This window comes from Sardina pilchardus, chromosome 7, assembly GCF_963854185.1.
Source record: "Sardina pilchardus chromosome 7, fSarPil1.1, whole genome shotgun sequence".
In the NCBI taxonomy this organism is placed as follows: domain Eukaryota; kingdom Metazoa; phylum Chordata; class Actinopteri; order Clupeiformes; family Clupeidae; genus Sardina; species Sardina pilchardus.
The window spans coordinates 18034787-18062727 of NC_085000.1; the positions used below are offsets into that span (position 1 = coordinate 18034787).

At 43.4% G+C, this 27941-nt stretch overlaps 3 protein-coding genes across 7 annotated transcripts in view; 1 reads left to right on the forward strand and 2 right to left on the reverse strand.

The window, feature by feature from the left end:
• The first annotated feature begins 343 nt into the window (after positions 1-343).
• ndnl2 (necdin-like 2) lies at positions 344-6321 on the forward strand. Its single transcript, XM_062541017.1, has 11 exons — positions 344-450; positions 793-853; positions 973-1104; positions 1336-1399; positions 2427-2506; positions 2829-2923; positions 4155-4234; positions 4397-4439; positions 4572-4634; positions 5438-5552; positions 5956-6321. Exons 2-11 carry the CDS (start codon positions 806-808, stop codon positions 6031-6033), a joined length of 798 nt encoding a protein of 265 aa, XP_062397001.1. The 5' UTR covers positions 344-450; positions 793-805; the 3' UTR covers positions 6034-6321.
• Positions 6261-23859, reverse strand: si:dkey-96f10.1 (6-phosphofructo-2-kinase/fructose-2,6-bisphosphatase). 4 transcript variants are annotated; one of them, XM_062541015.1, is made up of 15 exons: positions 19071-19351; positions 18086-18211; positions 17414-17510; positions 17173-17239; positions 16842-16916; positions 16130-16186; positions 15446-15567; positions 14562-14769; positions 13651-13797; positions 13039-13143; positions 12188-12317; positions 11512-11574; positions 11153-11217; positions 10022-10147; positions 6261-9055 (listed from the first exon to the last, which is right to left on the reverse strand). In XM_062541015.1, the coding sequence occupies exons 1-15, from the start codon at positions 19159-19161 to the stop codon at positions 8996-8998; spliced, it is 1539 nt and encodes a 512-aa protein (XP_062396999.1). In that variant the 5' UTR covers positions 19162-19351; the 3' UTR covers positions 6261-8995. The 4 variants fall into 4 exon arrangements, with proteins under 4 accessions (XP_062396999.1, XP_062396998.1, XP_062397000.1 ...); XM_062541014.1 differs by lacking the exon at positions 19071-19351 and adding an exon at positions 23459-23859 and having other exon boundaries at positions 6261-10147; XM_062541016.1 differs by lacking the exon at positions 10022-10147.
• A 3454-nt stretch (positions 23860-27313) lies between these two features.
• smc1al (structural maintenance of chromosomes 1A, like) overlaps positions 27314-27941 on the reverse strand; it is an 18133-nt gene continuing 17505 nt past the window's right edge. For both annotated transcript variants that reach the window (XM_062541020.1, XM_062541019.1), the window contains exon 26: positions 27314-27941. This exon is cut by the window's right edge and continues 316 nt beyond it. The gene's annotated coding sequence lies outside the window, so the exon portion shown is untranslated.

The following is a 27941-nucleotide window of genomic DNA, read 5'->3' on the forward strand; positions in this document are numbered from 1 at the left end:
AATACAGTAGCCTACTTTTATTCATTAAATTACATAGCTTACAAAGGACCAAATAATAAGGCGCAAGATAGGCTAATGACAACAAGAAGAATTGAGACTAAATCAGCGTTTTTGTGTGAAAATGGTCATTCATTGACAGTCGGGTAAGCTCACCTGTTGAGAGATGATCTAAAATCCTTCCACCTCTGCGCCCAAACAGGTTAGGTCAACTGAGATGTTCAATTTGAGCATCATCGAACACATTTTTTTTTTTAATCTATGCTTGTGATTACGTCTGGTCTCTGACACAGAGGAGCTAAATTATAAAATGTTTAAATAATATGGAAATTGACCCCGCAGGATCAAATGCAGTGTGGAGCCGGTTGGAGGCAGGAGCTGGCATGCGTCTACCTACGTCATTTTCAAGCGTCGTTTCAGAATCAAGCGGGAAGCTAGCTGATAAGCTAGCTGGTGAGTGTTGTGTGGTTTAAAGAAACTGTTTTAAAATGATGTTGCAATTTTACATAACTGTGTATTTTGACGATTATGTTGTGATTGGTGTTGATTATAAGCATTGCTAAGTTTGAGCTCATAGTTAACCAGATGTCGCTAACATTGTGGCAACAAAAGGGAAGTAGATGGGTAAATTAACTAAACACACATTTTGATCTAACGCTCATGTTGGCACACATTACACGGTATGATCAAGAGGAACCTATGAGAGGAACATAACTGAGATTGTATCTTAGCGCTCTGGTAGACATGGGTGGGCAAATACATTGACGGTAATGTTAACGTTTGTTTTCTGTTAAGGTGTTTGGGCACGATGTCACAGAGGAAGAGGCTCTCGGCCTCCCAAAACAAAGCCCCAAATGTAAGACCTGTCTCCATACTGCGTTAAATCTCTTGCTGTGTCATAACCTGTCAGTTGTTGTTTAGCCATCGATCTGGAAACATGACGGACTTATTTAATTGTACTGGAATCGGTTTCAGCGAGCAGCGGTACAGCATCAACAAGCAGAGGTAGAGTCGGATGACGAAGAGGATGTGTCATTCACCCAGCCAACTTCAACACAAGTCCAGCGTGCGCGAGAGAACTTTACTCCTGTCCAGGTTGACCGCAAAGTGAGTCCTCATTACGGCTTCATAGATTTGTTTAAGCTACAAGGATGTTTTGAACACCTAGCATAGTGTCATGATAACATTATGCATAGGTTAGTCAGACAAGAACAATCCTTAGTCCGTTCTTCCCAGAAACAGGCTCAATAAATAATTCCATGTGCTGTTTTTCTTGTTGATTGGTTTGCATCCAATATCTCTCTATACAGTTTGTCTTTTTTGTTTTTTCAATTAAAGGTGGCAGAGGTCGTCCAGTTTATCCTAATCAAGGACCAGAAGAAAGGGCCCATACGAAGAGCAGGTCAGTTGAATCTAATGTCACGATTAGAAAAATTGACGCTTGATTAGATGCCATCTAGATAAGATGCCATCTGGGACACTTATCACCTTGGTTGTAACTGTTCTGTGTGTGTAGGCATCCATTCATGTATGGCTTATTCTTTCAGATTGCTCACTTTCACGTGTAAACATAAAAAGCTCTTTGTGTTCAATGCTTGAGTGCTTCATTTAATACATGAATATAAATTGTAATATTGTTATATTATGTGACATAACAAGTGATTAATGTAATATATCCAATGGCATGTGGTTTCTAATCACAAAAAAAGTCTGTGTGGTGTATGATATGCATAATGCTGTTGCTTAGAAAACTCTCCGCACATAAACCGCAATACATACAGTCATTGCTGAAATCGTTGGCACTCATGCTAAAGTTGACTAAAAAGAGGAATATAAAACCAAGTGTTCGGTTTTGTTCAGTTAGTATTTTAGCTGGTTTGATATGCATTGCGCTCAATGAGCATCAAACAGGCTAATAGGCTAACTGAACAAAACTGAACAAAACATCATCTCTAGGTATGGTGAAGGGCGTCTGATGTGGGACAATTTTAGTTCTAAAGACCAAGGGAACTTTATCAGGAGGATGCATAGTATCCTGGATCCATGAAATAAGTGGCCTTTAAAAAAAAAAAAAACTGCCTGCCCCTATGTGTTAAATTCCCATAGGGTTACATAGGGGTGCCAATATTTTTGACCCCAGTATTTTGGGAAGAATATTTATTTATATGATACATTATTCATTAACAAAGAAAATTGGTGTCCTTAAAGGTTGGATTTTTCCTCTTTTTATTACGTAAGCCATTAAAATCAATTTCCAAAAGGTGATTTTACATTCCTCTTTTTAGTAAACTTTAGCATGGGTGCCAACAATTTCAGCCATGACTGTATATATTCTTACTTGCATACTTCTTAATAACACCTTGTTCTGTTTCAGACTGAATTTAATTGAATGTGTTCCTTCTCACTTTTGCCTCTACTCTGTTTTCCAGACATAGCAAAGCATGTCATCAAAGAATACCGGGCTATGTATGCAGAGATCATGAAGCGTGTCTGCCGTACTTTCGAACAGGTAGGGTGTCCAGTTCTATGGCCCTATTCAGTAATATCTAAGGGAACACACGGAAAGTAGACATCACTAAGCCAGCTGGTACAGCACTTTGAGCCAATCTAAGTTGAAATTGATGTTGTAGATATAATACAAGTTTTGAGGTGTTTAAATTTGTACAGTTCACAGCTACCTAAAATACAGTTTATATAACTACTATAAGTAAGAAAAGCATCTTAATGCGACAAGGAAGGAATTAACAGTCTGTATAACAAAGTCATGTCAATGTATATTAGATTTCTGACCTGTCAGTAATTGCCGGGTTGCTTTCATCTCCTCTGTTCAGGTGTTTGGGCTGAAACTGGTGGAGATCGACCCGAAAAGCCATGTGTACATCCTCATCAACAAACTGGAGTCTATGCCTGAAGAGCCAGTCTGCCTGTAGGTGAAGCTAGAAATTATTTACTTGTTTATGTATTTAGCTGAGATTCTTATTCACATATACCCTGACGATGTAGGCGGGTCTAAAGTTCGGCTGGACCAGACTAATTCACATAGTCTTCTTGGTGAGCAATTTCAGGGACAGTTCTGGAGCAACTCCGGGTTAGGTGCTTTGGTCAGGGACACAATGGTGGCAGCTGGGAATTGAACTGACAACTTTCTTGCTTCCACTTGGAAGTCGAGTTCCCTAACTACTACATCAGCAGTGCCCAAATTAGACCATCAGATGCGGTTCCCTGGTCACACCACTGGTCCTCTCAGACAGACAAACTCAACCTTCCTTACACCGAAAAAAGACTAACTTTAGAAAGTTTGTCAAGCTGAAAAGAAAAACTTTGAAGACTCCCATCCCATCTGTGATCATTTGTTTATTGCAAACCACCTGAAATAACACTACTGTTACAATGCCTTATTCTTTAAAGGCCCAAACCTGTAGACCGGGTAGTGGATGGATGTTCTCTTGAAAACCCGGCCAAGAACTGTCTGATAGAATGTCTCCTCATTTTAATAATGAAAGAAACATGCAAATGTTTTGGTGCCTGACAATTCGTGTTGATGTGGGCACCAGTTCACAAAGCCTCAGTGTTTCTTGAAAAAAAATTGTTTTCATGGTTTCCATAAGTACTTCACATTCATGTACAGGTGTATCTCAAAAAATAAGAACATTATGGAAAAGTGAACATTTTCCTGTAATTTAGCTCAAAAAGTGAAACTGTCAAATAATCTACATTCAGTGCACAAACAGTAAAATATTTCAAGCCTTTTTTTGTTTTTGTTTAGTTTTAATCTTGATGGTTCTGATGCTTACAGTTACAGCTCATGGAGATAAAAAAAACTCCACAATCTGAAAATATTACAGTAAAGAAATTATGATACAGAAATGTTGACCTGAGTTTAACTCTATTCAGCTAGTTTTAAGTCAAACTGCCAAAAATGTTTTACTAAGTCTTTAATCTCAGTCTGTGCAAGGCAATGGACTTTTTTTGAGAAGCACCTTTACTGTTAATACAGAGGATTTAGAGTGGGATGTTTTTATGGTTAGGGGAAATTTAAAAAAAAACTGTAAGGACAATTGTGTGTGTATAACAGAAACACGTGAGAATGTGTTGAAACATGTCTGAGGGAAAACCTGAGAAGATCTGTCTGAACTCGCTCTGTGTGACGTTCCCAGGATCCCCGGGAACCCCAAATATGGCCTCCTCTTCACCGTTCTTAGTGTCATCTTCATGAAGGGCGGAGTTGTCAAAGAAGGTCAGCCTCTTGCATGCTTCTCAGTTGTTTTTTTTGTGTGTGGATTGAGCGTGACCTGCACTTTTGTGTTGGTTCATGTTTTTTATCGTGCGTGTATGCGTGCGTGCGCGTGTGTGTGTTTTCTATGAGCTGGGAATGATGTTGTATGTTCTACTTTTCCAGCACTCGTGTGGAATTTCCTGAAGAAGCTGCGGGTGGATGCTGGGTAAGATCATGCTTTGTGTGTCCAGCGGTCACCAGTAACAGTCCAGCCCTTTGAGGAACTGTGGAGCATTAATGACCCTCCAGAAGTCCCATACTCATTCCTTTTTCATTCCTTTTTTTTCAACTTCCCTAGAGAGAAGCACGACATCTTTGGAGATGTGAAGAAGTTGGTGACCGATGAATTTGTACGACAGAAGTAAGTCCAACCTGGGCCAACATTTGAAGAAATGTTAATGGGGCATTTGCTCTGTTGCTAGTTAGGAGTTCAACACAGTTTTGAACTCCCAACTCCCAACTCTAACTCCAGTTTTAAAACCTTGTTAAACTCCAAACTAGCGACAGAGCAATTGCCCCAATATGTTTTGCTTTTGTTAACCGGGGGTTAGTTTTGGTACCATTGGTACCTACAGTACGTTTCTTTAATACGTCTCTATCACCCTTAGTCACACATATAATGTGTGTCAATATGTGTGAAAGAGGTGCCATCACACTGCCCAGCCCCACCCCCCCATTACATATTACTCTCACAGTACCCAACTTTGATAGCTCAAATTGGCACCAAGTCTATAAGGGTATTCCAATAGCTCAGCATGATAATACTGGTGACCTGAGACAGGTAGAGGGTCACAGCAGTCGTGGGTTCAAATCCCGCCTGTAGCTTGGTGTGTTCAGAGCTACCGTCTCTAAGACCATAGACGGGCGGTTTATACCACACCATACATGAACTACCGGTCAGTACCCAAAGCCAGGCACTCCTCAGCAAGTGTCTGGTGCAACCCTGACCTCACATTATTAAGGACACTTCTGTTTATTATATATTATTATTATATACTGTATATTCATTCATATATTAACATACTGTATATACGGTAAAACTATATTTGGTAAAGTGGTGAGTGGGCTTTTCGTGTGAGTCACCCGTGCTGGTGGTGTAATTTGTATTAAGGAATCTGGAGTGAGGATTTCATGTGTGTGTGTGTTTGCCTTTTTTATTATAAGATATCTGGAATATGTGAGAATCCCACACACTGAACCAGTAGAGTTTGAGTTTCGCTGGGGTGTCCGTGCTGAGAAGGAAGTCGCCAAGAAGAAGCTTCTGGAGATCGTGGCAGAGGTGAGCCTATTTTCAGCATGTGTCCTCCAATGAAAGTACACAACAAATGTGCACATTATTGACATGTGGATGCCTCTGAACTAGAGAAAATATAGTTAATATAATAGTATAATAATAATATAGAAAATATAATTTTCAAGGATGATTGTGGTCAGGGACCTCGCCTTCCAAGTGGAAGGTTATGGGTTTCGTTGTGCCCCTGAGCAAGGCCTGCCGAGTTCGCTCCAGTGAGGACTGTCCATGTAGTTATTAAACTGTATGGCACTCTGGATAAATATGTTAGCTAAATTATACAATGTATACTGTGTGTGTGTGTGTGGATGTTTATGTACAGTGTGTATGAGAGGGTTTGTCTGAGTGAGAGCAATGCCCTAACATGATCTTCCTCTCATCCTCTTCACAGCTGTTTGAGCAAGACCCTCAGAGCTGGACCCAACAGTATAGGGAGGCCACAGCAGCAGAGAGCCAGAGCCAGAGATAGAGCAGACGAGTGAGAGGACTGTGTGTGGAAGCCTTCGTTTTTAATTACAACTTTACACATTTGTGTGTGTATATTTTGTACAGGTGTTCTTTCGTTTTATAATTTACTGTATATTGAAATAAGCTACATGTGTTTTTGTTTTTAAAAGGAAATAAATATTCATGCAATATCAAAAAATCAAACAGTACAACTGGAACTGTTTATAGTAAGAGACCCAGAGATGGAAATATTGCTTCATAGTTTTATTTTGTTTGTGCCAACAAAAATAAAAATTAATTTTTAAAAATTCTCTTTACATGTCATTGCTTCTCTTTATCACAGTAAATTGCACAATAAACCCATTCTCTCTTCCCGTCCAGGGGATGGTTTTTGTTAGCGTCCCTCTGTTGTCGCTCAGCTGCCATGTGGGGGAGATATCCGGCCCCTGCTCAACAGAGGCTTCTGGAATTTAGACGAGTTTTGGGAGGAAAAACAGCAGCGATTTCTTTTGATAAACATGCACTTCCCTTGATACACAAAGTCGTTTTGTCTGGACGCGCTCCGCTCACACAACCCAGAACCTCATTTCACATCATCACGTGACCTTACTTGCACTGATGTATATCAAGATGTATACTTGATGTATATCTCGATGTATATCTAGATTTCTGCACCTCTGCAAAACCTGACCGTTACAGATGCCAGAACTAGTCAGAAGAACACTCACAGCACAGACTGTCAGGACACACATCACAACAAATTGTTCAGGGGGGAAAAAAACATTGGTTTGCTATTTCAAACTATAGTGTGTGTGTGTCTAAATATATATCACAAGTGTGTTTTGTTGACAAGGGATGGCTTTGATTTTCTGTTTTTGGAGAGGCACACAAATAAGATTGCATCCTCTCAAGAAACATTCCTATACTTGAGATGGCATCCATGAGACCACACAACCACATCTACGTAGCACCGTAAAGAGAGACTTCAAATGACTAGTCAAGCTCGTACTGAAGGATGGCTGTAGGTAACAGGAGATTAAACTCTTTGAATAGACTTTCATCACATCAGGAATACACAGCATATTCATGGCTTTGATATCATCTCTGCACACAACACTTGCAATATCTATAGCAGGCCTTGACAGAGTATTTGAATTATTTTCACAATATACATGTACAGGAAAGTACACATAATAACATTTCACATTAATGTTATACATGTCCAAATGTGTGTTTCTGTGTCCAAGTGTGTACAGTACATAAACACTTGTGTGTGTGCTTGACCAAGGTTAGGAGAGATACAGTTATTTTACCACAGTTAAGTCATGGTGCGGTTTTTATACATGACTCGCACTAGTCCACTGAGTATTTATTTTGTTTCGTGGTGAAAAAAGATCAAATGTGATAGGCAAAGGCTGAACCTGTACTGACTAGCAACATCATTCACATATCTAGGTGATTTATCCACTTCCAACCTGGGATTTATCAGAGATGGTCCTGAGGTTCTCTAGTGAGTGGCAACAAAGGAACTAGTACACTAAAGTGCTTCAGTTACTAAATTAAGTTAAGTCCAATTGCCATTGCTTAACAATTTGTTTATGCAGACGTAAACATACAAAGTCCATTAGGGTTAGCTGTTGACATTTCTGTATTTGCTGAAATTTAAACATGTTCCTGAAACTACATAGCCTGACTCTCGCCAGACCCTTGTAGTTCCGCCATGCTCCACCAGAGGCGTTTCGCTGAGCTCCACACAAGGGTCTGGACGCGAGGGCAATCCAATCCCCTGTGCCAGTGATCAAAAAATGAGCAACCAATCAGGAGCGCCGAAGCGAGTGTTTGATTCAAATAACAATGGCGGCACGCAGCGAGGAGTCTTGTGCTGACATTGATTCTGCTATTTCAACCGTTTTGTCGAATCTATCGAGTATTCATTCTTTAAAAGATTAACAGAGAATAGGTTTGAAGACATTTATTGGTGGCAAGGATGTTTTTACTCTTCTTCCGACTGTGTTTGGCAAGAGCTTGAAGAAGCCTAGCACGTCATTCAAGATAACAGGCAAGTGGTTTATCAAATCACATGCCAGGATGTTTTACAAGGACCCGCCTTCAGAAATACATCTCCTATCGAGAAGTCCCAGATCCTTGTGTGAAGCAGACAGCGAACTACAGGATCTGGCGAAAGTCAGGTTAGAAACTACAAGCCACATTGAGCAATATGTTTAACCATTTTCTTCTATTTTAATCTGAAGCATGTATGCATATGCCTTTGCAAATGTGTAATAGCACTGAGTCCCTTTGATTCTATTCACAGTTTAATTTCCTTCAAGCCTGGCAGCTTCCTCAGTCTACTGTGCAGATGTTCTCTCCACTCTGTAGGTGTGAGTAACTCTGTAGGAGTGGCTGGACCACTACAGCCCAGGGTGAGGCACATTGGTTGGGGCACAGGAAGATCCCTAGGTCTGAGTTTCTTAAGGAAAAGAAAGATTGGCAGATCTCAGACCACAGGATTAGGATTATGGTTAACCATTCAGTAGTTCGCAGTCCAATCCACAATGTCTCGTTAACATTTCAGAGGATTGTGTGGTTCTAGTACTGCCCATCTGGAAAAAAAAAAAAAAAAAAGTCCAGTGCAAGGAGTATCCCTCATGTGATTACGGTGTGTAAATTAAAATATTCATCACTTCGTGTTGTGCGCTTTCACTGCAGGCAGAGTTGCGTCACCCTTTTGAACAGAGTAGCCTACAGGAGACCCCAGCGGTTGATCTAGTGATCCCACTGTCTGCCCCAGACATCCATCAGGAGGACTTCATTTCACCACACACATTTCACCATGATGAAAATAGGATTGATATGCACAGCAAAAACAGAAAAGGTTATTGTGTCGTGAGATGTTTTTGGAGAGAGGAAACGTCTACGCTTGCTGGACATTCAGCGTCTGTCTCTCTCTCTCTCTCTCTCTCTCTCTCTCTCTCTCTGGTCCTCTAGATGTGGTCTGGAACGGTCAGAAGTGCCTCCTCTGGCTCTCGGTCGACGTCCACGTTCTGGGACAGCAGCGGGAGAAAGGTAGAGAGAGAGTGAAGGAAAGAAAGAGAGGATAGAGAGAGAGTGTGTGTGTGGGGGGGGGGCAAGAGATAGAGAGAAAGAAAGGTGGGCGAGGTGAATGAAACATGAACCAATGGCAGGTAGAAACAGAAACAGATGAAGACAGATACAGAGACATGATTAGAAAGAGATAGAACAACACTGTTTTCCTCTCCACACTGCACACCAATACTTGGCACAGTCCAGTCACATTTATCACACACCCCCATTTCTGACAAATATTACCATGGAAACAGTGCATGTACCAGACTAATGAGGACATAATAAGCACATGTAGACACACTGAAGCACCCACGGAGTCCACTTCTGTGCAATCACAATGGCAAAACTGCTGTAAACACGGCACGCAGTCCAGATTGAACCGTTCCATAAACACAGATGGATTTAGTTTCCTGTGCTTTGTTCATCGTTTCCATGACAATCTGCCGCACTGATTCAAAATGCACACACAATCAAAGAGAGCTTGTTGTATGTATTCCCATGCAAGTGTTCACAAACAAACACCCACTCACACAAACATCATCACACATGCACAAAATACACAGGCTTTTTCAATACTGATTAAAAGGATTATGGTTTCTACCTCCATCTAGTGGTCATTTGTAGTAAAGCACCCATCACCCAAAGATCAACAAAAAGGGCCAACAGGGAAATGAGGCGGCTGATTAGAGTGCTGATTGGTCATAATTCAACACCGGCTTGTTTATGAATCTGAAGGAAAGGCAATCTGCTGGGAGTTAACGGTTAGCTGCATCTGATAGGTAGATCAGCGGTTGAATACACTGTGCAGTCACAACACAGGGGAAATTAGAGGTGACTGAAAAGAGCAATCATTGTTGAAACAAAGCGTTAATTTCAAACGATTGTGGAATTGATCGTCCACTTGTCTCTGGACACCGCAGTACCTGCAGGCTAAGACGGGTGACCCCCAGGTCCGGCAGGCGCGGGGCTCTGGTGGGGGAGGGGCTTGCCATGGGCTTTGCCCGCGCGTTGCGGTAGGGGGGCATGGGGCAGAACGCGGGCTCGTCGTCCTGCGGGGGACCATCAGACCTGAAGCTTAGAACGGTGGCATTGGTAACAAGGGCCTCACGGCTCCCGTACACATTTATGGCCTACGCCACTGCATCGGACTGCACATAAACCCTGCACCAACTCCTGCTGTGAGACTCTCAAGATCAAAGAGGGAGTGCTCCACTTAGTGTGAGTACCACTTACTAACTGTTATATCAGTTGCAAATTAGGACAGCTCCTGAGCTCAAAGGAAAATGTACTGTGAAAAGTGTACCGGTGGTAGTACATTTTGCTTAGTTAGTCATTTATTGACGCAAGTATGGCTAACTCTAAGAAACACCTACACACTGAGACAAAATGGCTTAGACCCCCCCCCCCCCCCTGTACTAAGCCTACAGCTAGAAGCCGCCTCTACTAATACTGTAAGTCTGAATCACATAGATAATCCCCTGATGATTTTGTGCCACATCAGCATCCAATCTATGGCACAGACAGACAGGTGTCTACTGTACTGTAGGTAGAGGCTAAGCACCAGTAGGCCTACTCTAGGCATTCAGGCATCCAACACAGGACAGGCTGCATCCTCAGAGTCCTCAGACAGAGCCAAGGTCTGGCGAGGGCAACGTGGGATTCTTGTGTGCGGCTCTGGTTTGGGCTTCACTGAAGGTGGCGTCACAAAGCTGAATGAGCAGATAGATATTCACTCCTCAGAGAAGCTCAAACCAGACTCCTCTCTCCGCCAGAATCTCCATGCTCATCCAGAGAGAGAGAGAGGCGGGGGGGGGGGGGGTAGAGGGTCACAGAGAGAGAGAGAGCAAGAGAGAGATAAACTGAGAGAGGGCTAAGGAGTGAGACCAAAAGTGAGAGGGAGAGAGTGCAAAATGCTGAGGGCAGCCATCAGCCATGTCAGTCACAGGCCTGCACGCACGCACGCGTCACGGTCACGGAGCGAGGCTGACCAGGCCGGCCCCTCGGTCAAGGTTTCCTACCTACGAGCTCTCAGCCACCCTGTCACAGGCACTCACCGCAGGCCTGTCTCTATGGGTGTTCACCGCCTCCACGTTCAGAAACACAGACTCCACCTTACACCCTGCAGAGGGAGAGAGGGAGAGAGAAAGAGAGAGAGAGAGAGAGAGAGAGAGAGAAAGAGTTATGTAAATAAGGTGTAATAAATGGTCAATGAATTGAATTGAATTGAATTGAATTGAATTGAATTGAATCCAATTGAATTGAAGTGAGAGAGAGCGAGAAGCATGGGAGGGGAGAAAAAGATAAAATGGAGAGAAGAGGAGAGAACTTGGGATCTTGTCTGTTTTGAAGGAGGATAAGAGAATTGAGAAAAAGAACTCAGAGACCGAGTAGGATAAAATGAAGCACTGCTGACCATAAGCGACTGGTGTGAGCTTCAGGACTGTGTGTAGGGGACACTTCAGGTAGGGCAGCTCCTCTGTGGAGGGGAAAGAATCAGGACAGGCAATAGATCAGACCTTGGACAAACCTGGATTCAATTCAATGGAAAAAAGCTGGGTATCCTCCTACTGTAGTCTCCTTATTACAGTGCAACACTATATTTGCCCCTCTCACATAAACGCCTATCATTGCATACACATTACTACACCTAACCTAAAATGCATAATTTGATATAGTGTACTAACGTTACAAGTACATTGTAATCAAATAACTATGTTCATATGAGCCAACGGTTAAATCACGTATCCAAAAGGCTTTATGGCATCCACTCCAGCAGGGCAGCAGAGCTAGCACACGCTAGTCTAGTCTGAACTGTGACTCAGCAGCACTGACACTCTGCTCCCCCCCCCCACCACCACCACCACCACCACCCTCAGGTCCTCGAAGACACACCCCTGCCCAGTGGTACACATCAACGACAACCCTATAGACGAGGGCAAGGTAGTAGCACACACACACACACACACACACACACACACACACACACACACACACACACACACACACACACACACACACACACACACACACACACACACAAACGTGTGCACACACAGGCTTTATTGCCTTGGAGAGTGTTCAATGCTCACCCGCGCTCTTGTCCAGGAAGTAGGCGAGCAGGCAGCGCATGACGGCCTGATGGCAGGTGACCAGCACGTTCTCCTGCCGCTCCAGCTCCATGATGACCGGCTCCAGCCGCTGCACCAGGTCCTCGTACGACTGGACACAAGCACAAGCACAAGCACAAGCACAAGCACAAGCACACTTAATCAGGGGGGCCGGAGACACGGGCAGACAGCACAAAGACAAGACTGGGCTTCAATCACAGTGCTAGAAATGTCAACTTTGAGTGTTGATTGAACCAAACTTGATGACTTCGTAAGACAAGAAAAGGTGACCTGCACTGTGTAGGTTCTTTGGACACCCTGACAAATATGTTTTATGCCCCCATCCCATGTTCACCACAGAATAACCACTGATAAACTCTTCTGAATCTTTAAAAACTCTGTTGCTATTTTTGAGTTTAACACGGTTTTAAACTGAAGTTGGAGTCGGGAGTTGGAGTTTAATACCGTGTTAAACTCCAAACTAGCGACAGAGCAATTGCCCCTCTAAGTCTATTTATAATGATTTAACATTATCATTGGTGCCTTATGGGAATGTATCAGTTCATTTCCCACTGATGAGCCCATGACCTTGGTAACAGAAGTGCCTCAGTCTTCATGTTTACTAACAACACACCCTCAAAAAGTCACCTCCAAAATGTGTCCCCTGTGCTATTTTTGAGATGCTTGACAGCAAAAACCTCCAAAACCAAAATACAGCTGAAATCTCCATCCACTCCGGCACACTCCGTTCCTGTCTCTCTCCACAGATACGAGTCGAGCGCGTTGGGATGATTCTGTAATTACAGCCAGGCCGGTGTGACCCTCCTCCTCACCTCTCCCTTGGGGTAGCGGTAGCGGTACTTGTCCTGGTCCCTCAGGGCAAACTCCTCGGGGTAGTTTGCCTGGATCTCCTCGTAGGTCAGCTCCTCACAGACGCCCTGTAATCGCAACAGATGGGAGCACAGCTGAAGACGGTGACGAGGACAAAAACAACACCTGTACTGTCCTTGAGTACTGGTGCACTGTACTGTACTGGTGAGATTGTCTGATGGAAGCGTTAAGTAAATGTTGTGTTCAAGGGATTCATCTTGTGCACGCTTTCCTTATTTACGAGTTTGTTTGCTCTATGCACAGCACATAGATTTTTTTTGTTGGATGTTTTACATTAGTTGTCAACTGAATATACTGACATAACATCTTAAATATCCTAAATACAGTACAGAGATGCACAGGACATCATCTAATCTGGCAGACATGTCCCTTCACAAGACATTCATGGATTTCTACATTCATGGCGTTATTTTTTTCTCCAACTTTATCTTTGCTAGTACTGACATACAGCACTGACATACATCTTGAATTTCCCCTTGGGGATCAATAAAGTATCTATCTATCTATCTATCTTCATATAAATATATAAAAGCTAAGCTTGATTTGAATCTCACCGCATCTATCTCGTTGAGTGCTTTCCACTGCTCGTAGGGAACACGCAGGGCCTCGGCTGTCTGGATGGTGCGTTTCATGTGACTCGTCCAGACCTTCAGGTCTGGGATGTTCTGACTCTTGATGTACCTCCCGAGGGCAGCAGCAAACTGAGGAGGGAAAGAGAGACACAGTGCTTACTAGGACCACACATCTACTCCAGTCAGCCAGTGCAGCCACTGTCTAAAGCAGGACCAGTGCAGGGTGGGGGGGACGGACACGGACACGGCCTTCTGTTGGCTAGATATGAAGCCAACATTAGTGCAAATGAAAGGTGTTTCCAGCTGGAACCTGTTTTTTCTGCACAGTCAGTGTATTTTTTGGAGCATATGTAGCCAAGCGCATATGTGGCTGAGTCTGCTCCACGCTGTGTCCTTTCCGTTTGCCTCATGTATGACGTGTGTAAAATGCCCATGCCTTTTAGTCATGGAACAACCAACAACATGAAAATGGCCACAGATATTTTGACAACCAAGCTTAGTGGTTCTCAAAGTGGGGTCCAGGTCCCTGACCCATAGCCAAGGGGTCCGCGAAATAATTCGCTTGAAATGATAAAGTTAACATTTTAAAAAGATGATGCTCTTTTCACCCATAAAACAAGCAAATTGTGTCTATTTGGTCCTACCCACATTAACTTGGGATAGTGGACCCGGCCACAACTTCAGAGAATACGAATGGTTAACTGTTACGGTTATAAGGGGGTCCTCGGAAAATGTTATCCCCTAAAAGGGGTCCTTGGAACCAAAAACATTGAGAACCCCTGCTCTAGGGTAATAGATATTCAGATGAATGAAAGCTCATTGGACTCAGACACAAAGAATGGGGGGCGGGGCTACCACTCATCACACATCCTAACTCCGATACTCAAACTCACCTGGCTACCATGTGGGGACAGCCCCGAGTCCCCACCAATCCGGCCCAGGAGGTTGAGCTCGCTCTCGCCGTGGCGACACAGGTAGATGGTGCGCGGCGTGACGTGGATGTTCATCAGGTAGTACACGATGCGGCTCTGGATGTGGTCCTGCACCCGGTTCACCAGGTACCGAGAGCCCACGTTAAAGATCTTTATGTAGGACAGATGACTGATGATGGCAAGAGAGGAAGAGAGAGAGAGAGGGGGAGAGAGAGAGACAGAGAGAGATATTAGATGTGCTTTTGAGGGAGATGTATGAATTTGTTATGCAATCAATGTTATGTTATGCAATCAAGTTATCCAATCAAAAAGTCAATCACTGCAAGTAAAAATGCTTCTTTAAAACTTTGTGATAAAAACATTATCACTGACAAACACTTCTACATTGGAAAGAAAATCCATTTGAAGAATCCTTGTGACTTTTGTTGCAGTGAAAAAAAGGCTCTCTTTATATTACTGTGTATTCACACTGCGGGCGACTTGAGCTTCCAAAGATTCCGGAAGTCATTCATTTTCAATGGAAGCCGGCTTCTCTCAGCTGCCAGCAGCGACCAATCTGTCGGCGTCGCGTTTTGGGCGTCTTGAGCGACTAGAGAAAGTTGAAAGTGGTTTAACTTTATGGTAATGAGCTATGACGCTGTTCAGCGACCAAACGACTTTCAACGAACATAGAATGCTACTACGTCAGAGCAGCCAAAGCTTCCCAGCTTCCCACGGTGTCCTTTACAGGGCGTCCAGGGCGATTTTGGAAGCTCAAGTCGCTCTTGGTCTGAACACACAGTTATGGAGCTGATTTCATGACCATCATTGTTGTCATGACGCTGTCTGTGTTGTGTTTCTGTCACCTGTCTTTGTTGTCGTCCAGGGGGACGTAGGTGACCTTGTAGCACTCGATCCTCTTCAGGAAGTCAGCCACCGCCTCCTCCTTGTCACAGTCGATATAGTCTGGGCTGCTGAGCTTCACTTGCTGTGAAAATAACAGACCATTTTAAAGGACCAGTGTTTATAATCATAAAACCAAAAAGTGACCATTGCAGCGAAAATACCAGGGACCTTTTTAGACCCTGTGTATATAAAGCAATGCCTAATAACAAGTTTGCAAAATATAACATACCCAATACTCGGTACAAAAAAAGAGCTAATTCCATGCTCCTGCATGAAATACTCGGTACATAAAAAGAGCTAATTCACTTAAAACCACAACCATTAAAAAGGCTGAGGCCATGACCTGGGCTGTTTCGAGCAACACAGAGCTGTACCTGAAGCTGTACCTGCCTGCTGAGTCAAAGGGCAATTATTTTAAGCTAGGAACAACAGAGGCACCCAGTGCATATATCCTTACATGCACATGGGAAAGCCCATTTTTGCAGCTTTCCTGAATATTATGTAAACCCACATTTGCATTATATTTACAGGGTCTTCCTATTTCCACCGCATTAATCATATTGAATGTCTTGTGTCAAATTTAAGCTGTTTTCTGAGAGCCTTCAGAGGCATGCACAGGACTGTTTCAAGAGTCGTGTCTTTACCTTGATGTTCTCAGCGATGATTTCAGGATCATCACAAATGGACTCTATGAAAAAGACCTACAAAATAAAGAGGAGCATTTTAGCTTCAGCACTTTGCACTCATGCGTCCCTACCTCGGGTGCACTTTAGCCATGCAATGGTTTGCGCTCACACAGCAAATACCATATTAATATGTGACTGTCCCATTTCTGAGTCTGCTTGCTTAGATGATTGGGAACAGTTAGCCTTCCCTTCATATACAACAGTGAAGTATTTAATTTTCCCTATAAATGTATACAGTAATTTCCCGCATATAAGCCGCATTGTATACAGTAATTTCCCGCATATAAGCCGCATTGTGTATAAGCCGCAGGACAGTGTTTTGTGCAACTTAAAATTAACGAAACCATATTAGCACCATATTAACTGCCCCCCTATATTAACCTCATAGCTGAAGAAATTTTGCAAAATCAATGTATAAGCCGCGGCTTATAGTCGGGAAATTACGGTATAAGCAGGACAGTGTTTTATGCAAGCTAAAAAGAAACCAGACCATATTAATACCATATTAACTGCCTCCTTGTATTAACCTTATAACTGAAGAAATTTTGCAAAATCAATGTATAAGCCGTGGCTAATAGTCGGGAAATTACGGTATACTCTATACATTTGATTCATTCTGAACATGCACATATGCACATACAGTGTGCCTTGAATAACTGCACCACTTCACCTTGTAGCCATTGTCTTTGGCATAGCTGAGGATGACCTCCCTTCTTTCTCGAGTGGTGTTGGTGGCATCAAACACCTGATTCGACAAACACAACAAATCAACTTTATAGAAACATTGAAAAGCTTCATTTGAAGGTATTTCATTAAATGATGGGGAACTGAGAATGGCTACTTGATGCTACTTGAGCCTAATCTATGATATGTTGACCATAGTGGTAAGATTAGATACCTGCCATGTTGTGCAAAGTCAACTGAGATAAACCACTTCTGTGTGTGTGTGTGTGTGTGTGTGTGTGTGTTTGTGTACATGTGCAAATGGCAGCTCCACTTACCGCCACCTGTCCATGCTCCTGCATGAAATAAGTCCCAACATCCTGCAGAGCAGAAAGAGCACATGCTCTAAAGACACACACACACACACACACACACACACACACACACACACGAAAGAGAGAGAGAGAGAGAGAGAGAGGAATTACCATTACGACACAACAAATGACCACCATCGAAGAAGGAAGTGGTCTTTGTTTATACACAATAGAAACCCACAGCATATCCAGAAGCTTTCCATACCTGCGAATTTTCATGGCCTCTTCATTGTCCGGACGGAAAAACTCAAAGTTTTTGTACGTTCGTACTGCATCCCTCCGATATTGACCCACATTGAACACTGAGGACATTAAGCGTTACGTCAGCAACATTATGTCAGACGACACCGGAAACGAAGAGCTTATCGAAACACACACTTAATTGTAACACAGCCGACATGGATAATTGATATGCTAGTCAAGTTCGGCCCCAATACCTCTGAAGTTCCTGTTTTCAACACGCTCCTTGAGTCCTGAGTTTTTTTTTAAATCAACTCCCTTGCCGACAAGGCTTAGCAACTATATTGTCTTGTATGTGGTGTGTGCATGTGTGTGTCTGTTGTCTGTTGTGACACACACTGGTAAATATGCAAGCTCTTGCCAAGAAATTTGGCATGTGTCTATGATGTGTTCGTAATATGTGGTTTGGTTTAAAACATAATAGTTTTAATAAGGAAAAACAGGCTGTGGGTTTCTGATCTACGTCAAAGCTATTTGATTTTTTTTTTGTTTGTGCATCTGAAGAAGGCAGCTGGCCAAAACATTGTGTATTTAACAGTTTGCAACTTTCTCTTGAAGTTTGGCATATTTTTTGTTTCCAGCACATATGAGTGTGGGTCTGTGCGTGCTATCAGCCCTCTTCTTCTGATCACCTTACCCTTGGTGGGGACCCCTATCCAGTTGAGGTAGCGCGTGAGCTTCTTGGAGATGTAGGTCTTCCCTCTGGCAGGCAGGCCCACCATCACGATCATGGTGGGCGAGTTTGTGAACTGCGGCACAGAGGCTGTCACACACACACACACACACACACGCACACACACACACAAACACATAAAGAACATCGTCATGACTCACTGTTCCCAAATACAGTGATGAATGTCATTATTACACAGACACATGTTTATCATTGCATAAATATTCCCATGGTCATGTCACATGACCTTTCGAGATGTACCATGCGGACAGGACATGTCCCAGGACCTATCAGTCCAAAAGGGCATTTCGATCTGCAGTTGACCATGGGGTCAATCACCTTCAGGGGGGCTCTTTATCAGCTAGCAATCTGTGCGTAAGGCCAGTGGCACTGGTCACCCCATCTTACACAAAAAATGAAGAGAGAGAGAGAGAGAAACTATATATACTTTTGAGGGAAATGTATGCATTTGAGAGAGAGACTACATGTACTTTTGATTGAAAAGGTATGCATTTCAGAGAGAGAGAGATGCAGTTCTAAAGTTACTGTGCAGCTTCCAATGGCATATGCGGCTACACTTCACCACTATACCAAGACCAACCAGAACAACCTGCTCTGTATGCCATTCACCTCGCCCACCCTAAAGCCGCAATTTCTGATGTAAGAGCATCTTCTTATTACCATACAGGCCGGTACAACAACAGCGACAACAAATACGCATCTGTGATTAACGAAGTATGACTGGCAGCACTCAGCACATCCCTAATCAGAGTGACAGAATAAGAAAAGATGACATGATGGGGTGAGAGGCGAAGGAAAGAGAGAGAGAGCAAGATAGATAGAGAGAGAGAGAAAGAGTGAGAGACATGGGAAGGAGAGAACTGAAGAAGGAAGGAGAGAAGGAAAGAGGAGTTTCTTTCTCTCTTCCCCCCCGCGGAGTGTAACTTACACCCCCTCCGGCGGCTCAGCTTGCTGCTCATCCAAGGCACCCATATCTTCTGCAGCGGATTCTGCGTCAGCTCCGTGCGTTTGAGGGACATCCTTCCCTGGGCAGTGTGTGTCCTACCGAGCGCAAGCGTGTGCGTGTGTGTGTGTGTGTGTGTGTGTGTGTGTGTGTCCACGCGTCCGTAACACTCAGTAAGACGGGGCGAGCGTGCCAGTGTCGTACGGAGCCTCAGGTGAGTGGTGTGAAAAGAGCGGGTGCACAGAGGAATGTGAGTGCTTGTTGGAATCTGTCTAAAAAAGCCCTCGAGGTCCCAGTCACCTGAGCGCTAAAGGGGAGGCTCTGATTGGCTGGCTGGAGCCGCCCGGGGCAGGACCTCTTACACCTGCTCACCGTTCAGCCTACGCTTCACAGAGCGCACACCAGCACCTGTGATGATTGGACTTATTCCCATTCACTTCAGACTGTTCGAAGGTGCATCTGTTACATACAGCTAGGACTGATCTAACTGTAACTATATGACTAGGGTAGGAATTAGGACAATGCTATGGATACAACATTGTAGTGAATATTTGAGCCACAACTGGATTCTGTTTCTGATATCTTGAAAGACAGATATATCACCATCAGAAACCGATCATTTGTAGGCAGGGATCCATGACACTTTGACTTTAGAGGTATTTATATTGGTTCATCTGCAGGATGTTTTTCTGTTTGTCCCCCATGTTGCCAGTCATGTACAGTATGTAGAGGCACTGTAGGTAACAGGCATGCATTCATAGCACACAAAGGGAAATGCAGTATGAAAATCAGTTTAAAAATAGGCCGACCTGTTAAATGTCGTTCTACATTCATTGGTTACAGAAAAAATGTTGGGCAGTTTGCAACGTTACAGCTGATTCCACTGTTGCGAAGTGTGCTTCTTGTCAGTTCAATCATTGTTTACACTGATATGGGATGCTGATTACATTCGTCCCACCAGATCTACTTCATAGGAGCCACAATGCCAGCCAATCAGAAAATAGTAGTGCTTGTCTTTTGGGGATACGTTTTCAATAATATGCCTCGTATTTTCTTTTGAAAGTTGGTATACCGTGATTATTGTGTGAGTATTTTCACATTTCTAAGGACTTGTATCTTAACTAAATACATTTTTCACATCAGCATTTTGTATTTTATTTTGTGACATTTTACGAGCCAGTATTTGTAGTTCGTAACAAAATATTTTTTGATGCATTTGTGCCCACCTCTTATCACACTTCATGACAACAATCACTCTTACCTAACCGCGAATTTAACAATTACAAAGAAAACGCTAACCACCTGCCATTATAATGCTCTTTTTGGTTGGCTACTACCGACCGCACCTCTCTCTGACACACAATATACTTCACTGTCAGCACCACCACGAGGGGGCAGGAAAAACGTTTACACCTGGCATGACGACTGTCATAGCTGTTCCTCGCCCTGTTCACCAGAGCTCTGTCCATTAGTGGACATGTGTACTTGCTGCTGAGTCAGCTGTGTCTGCTACGCCTCAGCTTTCATCTGCTATGGCAGTTATCAACAACAACAACAACAACAACAACAACAACAACAACACTCTCTGACCCTGGTTGAATCACATACTAACACAAAAACAGGAAGCATTTTACCGGTCAGATAATAGCCCAGAGGATTATAGCCCATTTATGACCTATTTATGACCTCGTGTGATGTTTTCTATTCCTGTTCAAGGTGGAGTTACACATGTCGGCCATTCATACTTTCAAGCTGCTGAGTTGTAACGCAGGCCCCTAGGGTCAAAGGTTGAAGAATTACACACTAACAAGATTAAACAGCATTAGATAGGGCACGTTCCACACACTAACTAACCAGCCAGACTAATCTCATTGTGTTGTTTGAGAAAACAGTGCCAGATTGCAGACGGCCTTCATGGCGCTTGCAGCAGCATAGACACAGCTGCCTGTCCTGTTGGACAGGGGCGAGTTATTCACGCCTGTCCCATTGAGAAGCTCTCCACTGGAACCATCAAACACACAGGACAGGAAAACATGACTGATAATCAACTAAACTGATCTAATAAATACTGAATACCAGAAGTACAAGTTATACACACAGCTGAGCTCAGCCTTGGCCAATGCTGTTGAAAATTCAACTTTTCTGTCCGTTGAGCTACAGCATGGGGTTCCCAAACGTTTTGGCAGATGACCCTATTTTGATGTCACTTAATGTTGGTGACCCTAACCATTCACATGATCTCTGCTGTAACACCCAGTCGAGAGTGGTTCTTTGCGCATCTGGCTGCTTTGCTAATTTGCTTGGAACGTTCAACAAGCATGATCACATCAACCAAACATCTCATGTGGTGGGCTGTCTGTCTGTCTACACTTATTTGTAAAAGCAAGAGTATAATGAAGGATCCAATGAGTTACTTAACTTGAATGTCATGAGATTTTTTTATATTTTTTTTTATTTAATGTATACTGTATATTTCAATGCAATGTGCTGGTCAATTGTGAGAGGGTTGGGAAGCGGTGAGCTACAGGGACATATGCAGCATCGCATGATTGACTGCCTGTCTGGCTGACTCACTACACTGGTATTTAAAGGCTTCTTGGCCCGGGGAAGCTGGACACTAACTAAACTCTTCTCACTAAACGATTCTGCAGCCTCTCTGGAGTCGTTGCCCTGTGTCCAAATGTGGCCCCCTGGCATGGCACCCTTAAAGATGTTTATTCTGGCATGCCCTTGGGCCAGGTGTGGCCCGCATCCATGCCCCGGCAGAGACAGCTGATCCTTGGGCCGGCAGAGAGAGAAGTCCCCAGTAAGGTGACACCCTCCACCCAACCAGTCCAGTCAAGAGTGGACACACTCGGCCTGCTTCACACTTAAGTGTAAGGGGACTTAGGGGTTATGTAATTTCCACCCATGACAGTTCATGAGAATGTTCTCTTCCATGGCCAATTACAACCGCGGCTCGCCATCGTAAGCTCAGCAAAAGCCCATGCCAAACCGCAAGTGTTTATAGCTGCAGTGGCTCTCATCCCAATATCAGTTACTGAGTTCAGATAACTAATGTCACAATAATACACAAGATGCTCTGCAACAGAGATTATGTCTGCTTGAGATTTATGATAGTTTGATATGGTAATGTTTGAATGTTCAAGCAGTCCTACAGTACTTCATCATACATTCTCCTTAATAAGCAGCCATGTGGTCATTTAACACACTTCAGGCATACCAAATTGGACATTTGGTGGGCCTACTTCCTGGTCAAACTCTCCTGTGCAACAACACTATGCCCAAAGGTCCGAAAGGATGTATTATATGACCTGAATACAGAAATACATTTTTAGACCGGAATCATGCATTATATATCACACTGGAGTTGACTAAACATCTCAAAAATATTGAGTCACCTCACCTGTGCTCTCGCATCGCATACGTTTCCGAACTTGCCGTTTAATAGGCGTTTGGGCCATTGTTGCACACTATTACTGTAGGTAGGGCCGTGTAGTGTCCTTAAAATCTGGTCTTCGCAGATGCAAACACAGCTGTCTTGTTACGATCGTCCCGATGGGTGTTGCAGAGTCCCTCTTTCCCAATCCCAAATCCTGGAGCCCCACCTTCCAGACCCTCGACGTGGGGATATTTGATCCGAACGTTTCTGTCTTGAGTCCTTATAGCTGCTGTCCAGGCCTCGAGGTCCTAAAAGATAAGGCTATGCTAGAGTTCTGAGCCACAGACTGTGAGCCCAGCTGCAGGGTAGATATTCGACAGACAGGGCATGCATTCTCTCTTCTCCAAATGCAATTTCACCTTTAGTAGTCGACCCTTGGTAACTTTACAACCGCAAACCTTTGTTTGGTGGCAGGAAATAATAGCTGGCGGTCAAGTACTTTATGTTCCCAACAGTCGAAGGAGATGGGAGGACGCACTGACTAGCAGGACGCATTGGATCGGGATGGTTACTTGCCTTGTTGCGCGAAGCACATGTGCCTGCTATGTAACACTGCGTCTCCGTCCGAATCTGATGCATGTGGTCTCAAAATATATATGGTCGAAGTGGTTTCCTGACGGATAACCCCATGACTAGGTATTTTATTTTCTGCTCAAGCCAACACTGCATTGAAACGAGCCTAGTTTTGCATATGGATATCCCTTTCAGTTTTGGAACGTGATAACGGGTATGGAAAGTTGTGCAGTTAATTGCAGGTTTTGAACAAAAACATTCACATTCTTACAGTATTTACCAACATGATTCAAGCACTGCTTGTAGTGATTACGTAATTCCGCTGTTTTTAAAATGTACCGCGTCATGCTCTTGCCCTGGTGGAGACTGAAACTCGAGCTCTTATTCTCCCCTTAATCTGTCAATAATGATTACTCACCATGTGGACGCTGGAAACGGGGCACTCGTTCGCCGATACTGGGGGGCTCGGCCATTGCTTGCGTAATAAGCGTTCCGTTCATATTCCAAGCAAGCGAGTTTATTTATGGCGCGTCGTTAGCGGGTACGTGGCGTACTCCTCAGCGGGCTGTTGCTGCCGGTGCTGGGTGTTAAATGCTGCCTCACAGCCTCGTTACTATGCTTTCTCGATTGTAGACCTTGGATTACTCCTGGCAGACCCGTCCGGCGGTTGTAGTTCACACTATCCTGTCGTGCATCAACCCACACGGGCAGTATCGCGTGCCGTGTCATACAGTCACATAAGTGCACACCTGTTTTAGCATAGTAATGAATCGTCAAACACGAGGGCGTTCTTGAGAACTACAAAATAATCAAAAGTCTAGCCGGTCCATTCACTAGCTGCAAGGAGTATTTTGCTCAAAACTGTCGCGTAGCCACAGTTACAATATCCCCCGCCCCTTTCCACGCTCCAAACAATCGTAGATGCTGATCCTATATTTGGAGCCTATGGTTGTTGCAGGGCTTTGTGCGCCAAGGACCATGCCAGTGATCCTCTCAGCCCCCAAATTCACATTTTTAAAAGGCCGTCATCCTATGCCCCTGATTAACATTTAATTTCATTTCACACAGTTGTAGGCACTGCGGTGTTATTGTCAAGTATCTCTGCATGAACAGCTTAATTTAGCATGACAAAGGACAGGGATAGGCGTATTTACTCTGTTGGGAGTGAGAAGTGAGAATTATCTATGGATCAAAGGTTACTGTGGCCTTAAGCCAGGGAGCTTTGAACAGTCTTAGAGAAGATTTCGTTCTGCTACAATTTAGGTTCTGAAATGGCAGTGAATTTATTAAACCTTCTTTGTAAACCTACTGCTGCTGAATGGGATTTTTGCAAATAACCAGTCTGACTAAGGGTACACACCTAGTATATTCCCTACCCGTTGAAGTCAGACTAAGGAGCAAGTGCAGTTTGCACACTTGGTATTTTAATGTGAAAGCTCAGTTTACTGTCATAAGTCATAAGTCACTACCTGTAACTGATCATACAAAAATGATTTAAGAGCTTCCTTCCTGGTACCAGTACAACCTGAAAGGCCACAGCTTAACTCAACCAACAGGCTTGACCAGCTCAACAAAGAGGCCAAGGATGGGTTGATTGGATATGTGGGATGGTAGACTGAAGAGAGTTGACGTGTCCCATTGAAGCTTCATGATGACGATAGGCTGTGTTGTTCAGTGCACACCACTCGTCTCCAATTATTCCTATGCCGTTACTGGCTGCAGTGTAGGCTATACAAAACATGTAATCAGTGTCCTAGAGCGAGGAGTTCTACAACAGTGATAGGTTGCATTATAGAGGTTAATCATTGTTCAGATGGTCTCTGCAGGGAAAAATACTCACTCAGAGAAGTAGGCCACAGAATCCGAGATTACGGCAATGACTGTAAAAAGTGACAGCATGGTGTGAATGGGTCGTGCCATTTGTTTAAATTGCAGCAAGAAGTTGCTGTTTACAGTCATTGATGTATGGACATGAATTTCTAAAGCTCGGTTCTCCTTGAAGAGCAATAACACTATCAGCTGGGCACTATATGCCTTTATTTTACCAGGAAGCCTCTGAGATTAAAATAATCTCACTGAGGACATTAAGAAACTTAAATTACAGAAAGAAGACAACTCAAGCAAACATAACAAGTTACACCAACTAAATGCCTTTCTGGATAAGAACAGCATTCTCGGAGTAGGAGGACGGCTGTCCAAATCCTCTTTACATTATGACATTAAACACCCAGCAATTCTTCCAAAGAAGTGCCATGTTAGAGAATGTTGACACCTTTATATTTTAATAGAAACTCACATGACAAACATTCAGATTCCACTTAAAAAGGTACCGTCTGTGATTCTAGCCATGCCCTTTCTTGCTTATCTTGCTTACAATTATCCTCCACTGTCCATTCAGGGACAGTGGCGGTAAATAATGTCTCTGACAGAGCCATACACAATCCCAACCACACAATCAGTTCTCTAGGGGCACAACAGAGAGAGAGGGTTGTCATTTGGTTGTCTATTCAGTTCAAGTATCAAGAACCTATTGCAAAACAGAATACTAACTAATTGCTGACTGCATCTTTAACACCTGACTGGTTTGGCTTCCCTCACTCTGGAGAACGTTGCAGAAAGCTGTGCCGAGATCAGCTGGGGCACCAATAGGGTAAGATGACATCCTGATCGACCAGAGGGTTGTACGAAGGTGGCTGACTTAACTCGAATTTCCCCTTGTGGATCAATAAAGTATCTATCTATCTATCTATTGGTCTAACTATCAGTCACTTCAGGGGTAATCACTGATGCCTTAAAGAACACTGTATTGATCATCTATAGTCTCAAAAGTGACATGTAGTGGAAACTCCCGAACTTTGTATAGGAACAAAGGATGTATAGAAGATGAATGAGAGGCATCCCATGAGTAAAGTTAACTTGCGTAACTTAGAATCACAGGTGAGAAACAGAAAGACAAGTTCCAGGACACATTACGATGGTCAGATGAGATGAGACACTCTGATATCCGAATATAGCAAACAGGAACCTGCTTATAAGACAACAGGGTGTTATTATCTATCTAGATGTGTTGCTGCTTGTCTTTTCCAATGGACAATTGCACACATTGATGCACTTACTGCACTCATTAATGCGCTTATTGTGGTTGTTTATCAGTGTAAAATTTGTTGTTAGAATTGCTCTTAAAAGCTTAAAAATGCTTTTACCATGTTGGAAGTCGCTTTGTTATTAACTAATGTTATGTAGTGTAATCTCTGTTCCCCTGAAAAAGAGAACCAGTATTTGTCAAGGTTTCCAACAAGGCCAAATAAAACTAAACAAAAAAAAAAATAGAGAAAACCTTGGGTGAAATCATTTTTTTCCAACAAAAAACCTTGTTACTTCGAGGAAAACAACGCCCAGAGATAATGTGTTTTTAAAGTAAATTGTAAAGACGCCCTTTTAAATGGGAAAGGTATGGAGATCGGTTCAATTGCCTTTGCTCTCTTGCAGCTACAAACTTGTTCAATTAATTTGCACAAGGGTGCAGCCGATGAGCCCAGTATAGATCTGGCTTTGTTCAGGCACGGCTCCAAGTCAGATGAGCAGTGGATTGATCACATGGGTGAGCTTGGCAGCGCGAGACCCATTAGTTGCCTCTAGCTCATCCTCTCTGGTCTCGCTACAGTTTTCAGTATAGGTGCAGGAGAATGAGCATGAAATGACAGAGGTTAGGGTCACACCACTTTCTTGTGGGACTGCTGACATTGGTTTTTATGAGATGTGACCAATGTCAATCAAACTCCTACACCAGTGTGGAGTGCTGCTGACAGTCCTGGACTGACCTACATGTCAGTCCAGAGGTGCCTCTCATGTAAAGTTTATACGTCCTCCCTCACTCCTCGCTCCTCGCTGATCTACATAAAGAATGATGGGGCGGCAACAACGGTAGTCTATCCCTTCGTCTATCTTTCTTTATGTAGATCAGTGAGGATCGAGGCCCGAGGAGCGAGGGAGGACGTATAAGCTTTACATGAAAGCCACCTACGTCAAAACCTGCTCTCAACTGCTCTGGTAGCCCAGTGAAATGTTTGGAATTCGGTGGGTGCAAAACGCTGACGAATGTCAGTGAAGAACATATAAAGGTCGCGTGAATTCCGATGGAACTTCCCAGACTGCAGATCGCGTTGCAAATCAGACCTGTAACGGATGTGTCACATCGAGTGAAAAAAAAAATAAAAAAATGGATTTGGCCTGGTAGTGTGACCCAGCCAGAGAGAAGACACAAACAAGTATGACAAGCAAACATAAGTTTCTTTTTATTTTACTCCAAAAAAAGCAACAGTCATAGTAGACTTACTAAAACAGCATCAGTTATCAGTAATCTAAAAGTGAATATGCAGGAAACAAACATCTGGTCCACCAAACAGACAGAGCGGGGGTGGGGGGTGGGGGGGTGTTAGAAGGAACTGTGAGTCAAAAGTAAATAATGAGCGTGTGCACTCAGCCTTGGAATCTGCTGCACAAGTTTGTCACTTTGCCACCTTCCAAAACAAAGCCATGTGCTGCCAGGCTGTCTGCACAACATTAGCAGGAGGAAACTGCTGCAGAGGCTTTATAGAGTCATGATTCATTGCAACATGAAGGTAGCGCTGAATGCTCACTACCTTTAAAAGAAGTACTTAAAACAATTACATAAAATTCTTTGAATGGTAAAAAAAAAAGTCACTACAGCTATCCGTCTTTCAACATCTCCTTTTCTTACGAGTCCCATGATTTCTCAAAAATACAAATACAAAACTATTCAAAGACTATAAGGAACATGATTAAGCCAGTATACAAACCCAACAGACAAAATGGTTGAAATATAAGAGAAAGATTAACCAAGTTACCAGTTAACACAATTCCTACTCTCGTCCTATGAG

Excerpts from the sequence above, each read along its gene's own strand:
- ndnl2 (XM_062541017.1), top strand. The coding sequence starts at position 806 with ATGTCACAGAGGAAGAGGCTCTCGGCCTCCCAAAACAAAGCCCCAAAT. Across the intron at positions 2,924-4,154 it reads CCTGAAGAGCCAGTCTGCCT|GATCCCCGGGAACCCCAAAT; the intron begins GTAGGTGAAGCT and ends TGACGTTCCCAG. Across the intron at positions 4,235-4,396 it reads GGGCGGAGTTGTCAAAGAAG|CACTCGTGTGGAATTTCCTG; the intron begins GTCAGCCTCTTG and ends CTACTTTTCCAG.
- si:dkey-96f10.1 (XM_062541013.1), bottom strand. The coding sequence starts at position 19,161 with ATGTCCCTCAAACGCACGGAGCTGACGCAGAATCCGCTGCAGAAGATA. Across the intron at positions 17,511-18,085 it reads GATAGGGGTCCCCACCAAGG|TGTTCAATGTGGGTCAATAT; the intron begins GTAAGGTGATCA and ends TAATGTCCTCAG. Across the intron at positions 10,148-11,152 it reads CCCATAGAGACAGGCCTGCG|GACGACGAGCCCGCGTTCTG; the intron begins GTGAGTGCCTGT and ends GGTCCCCCGCAG.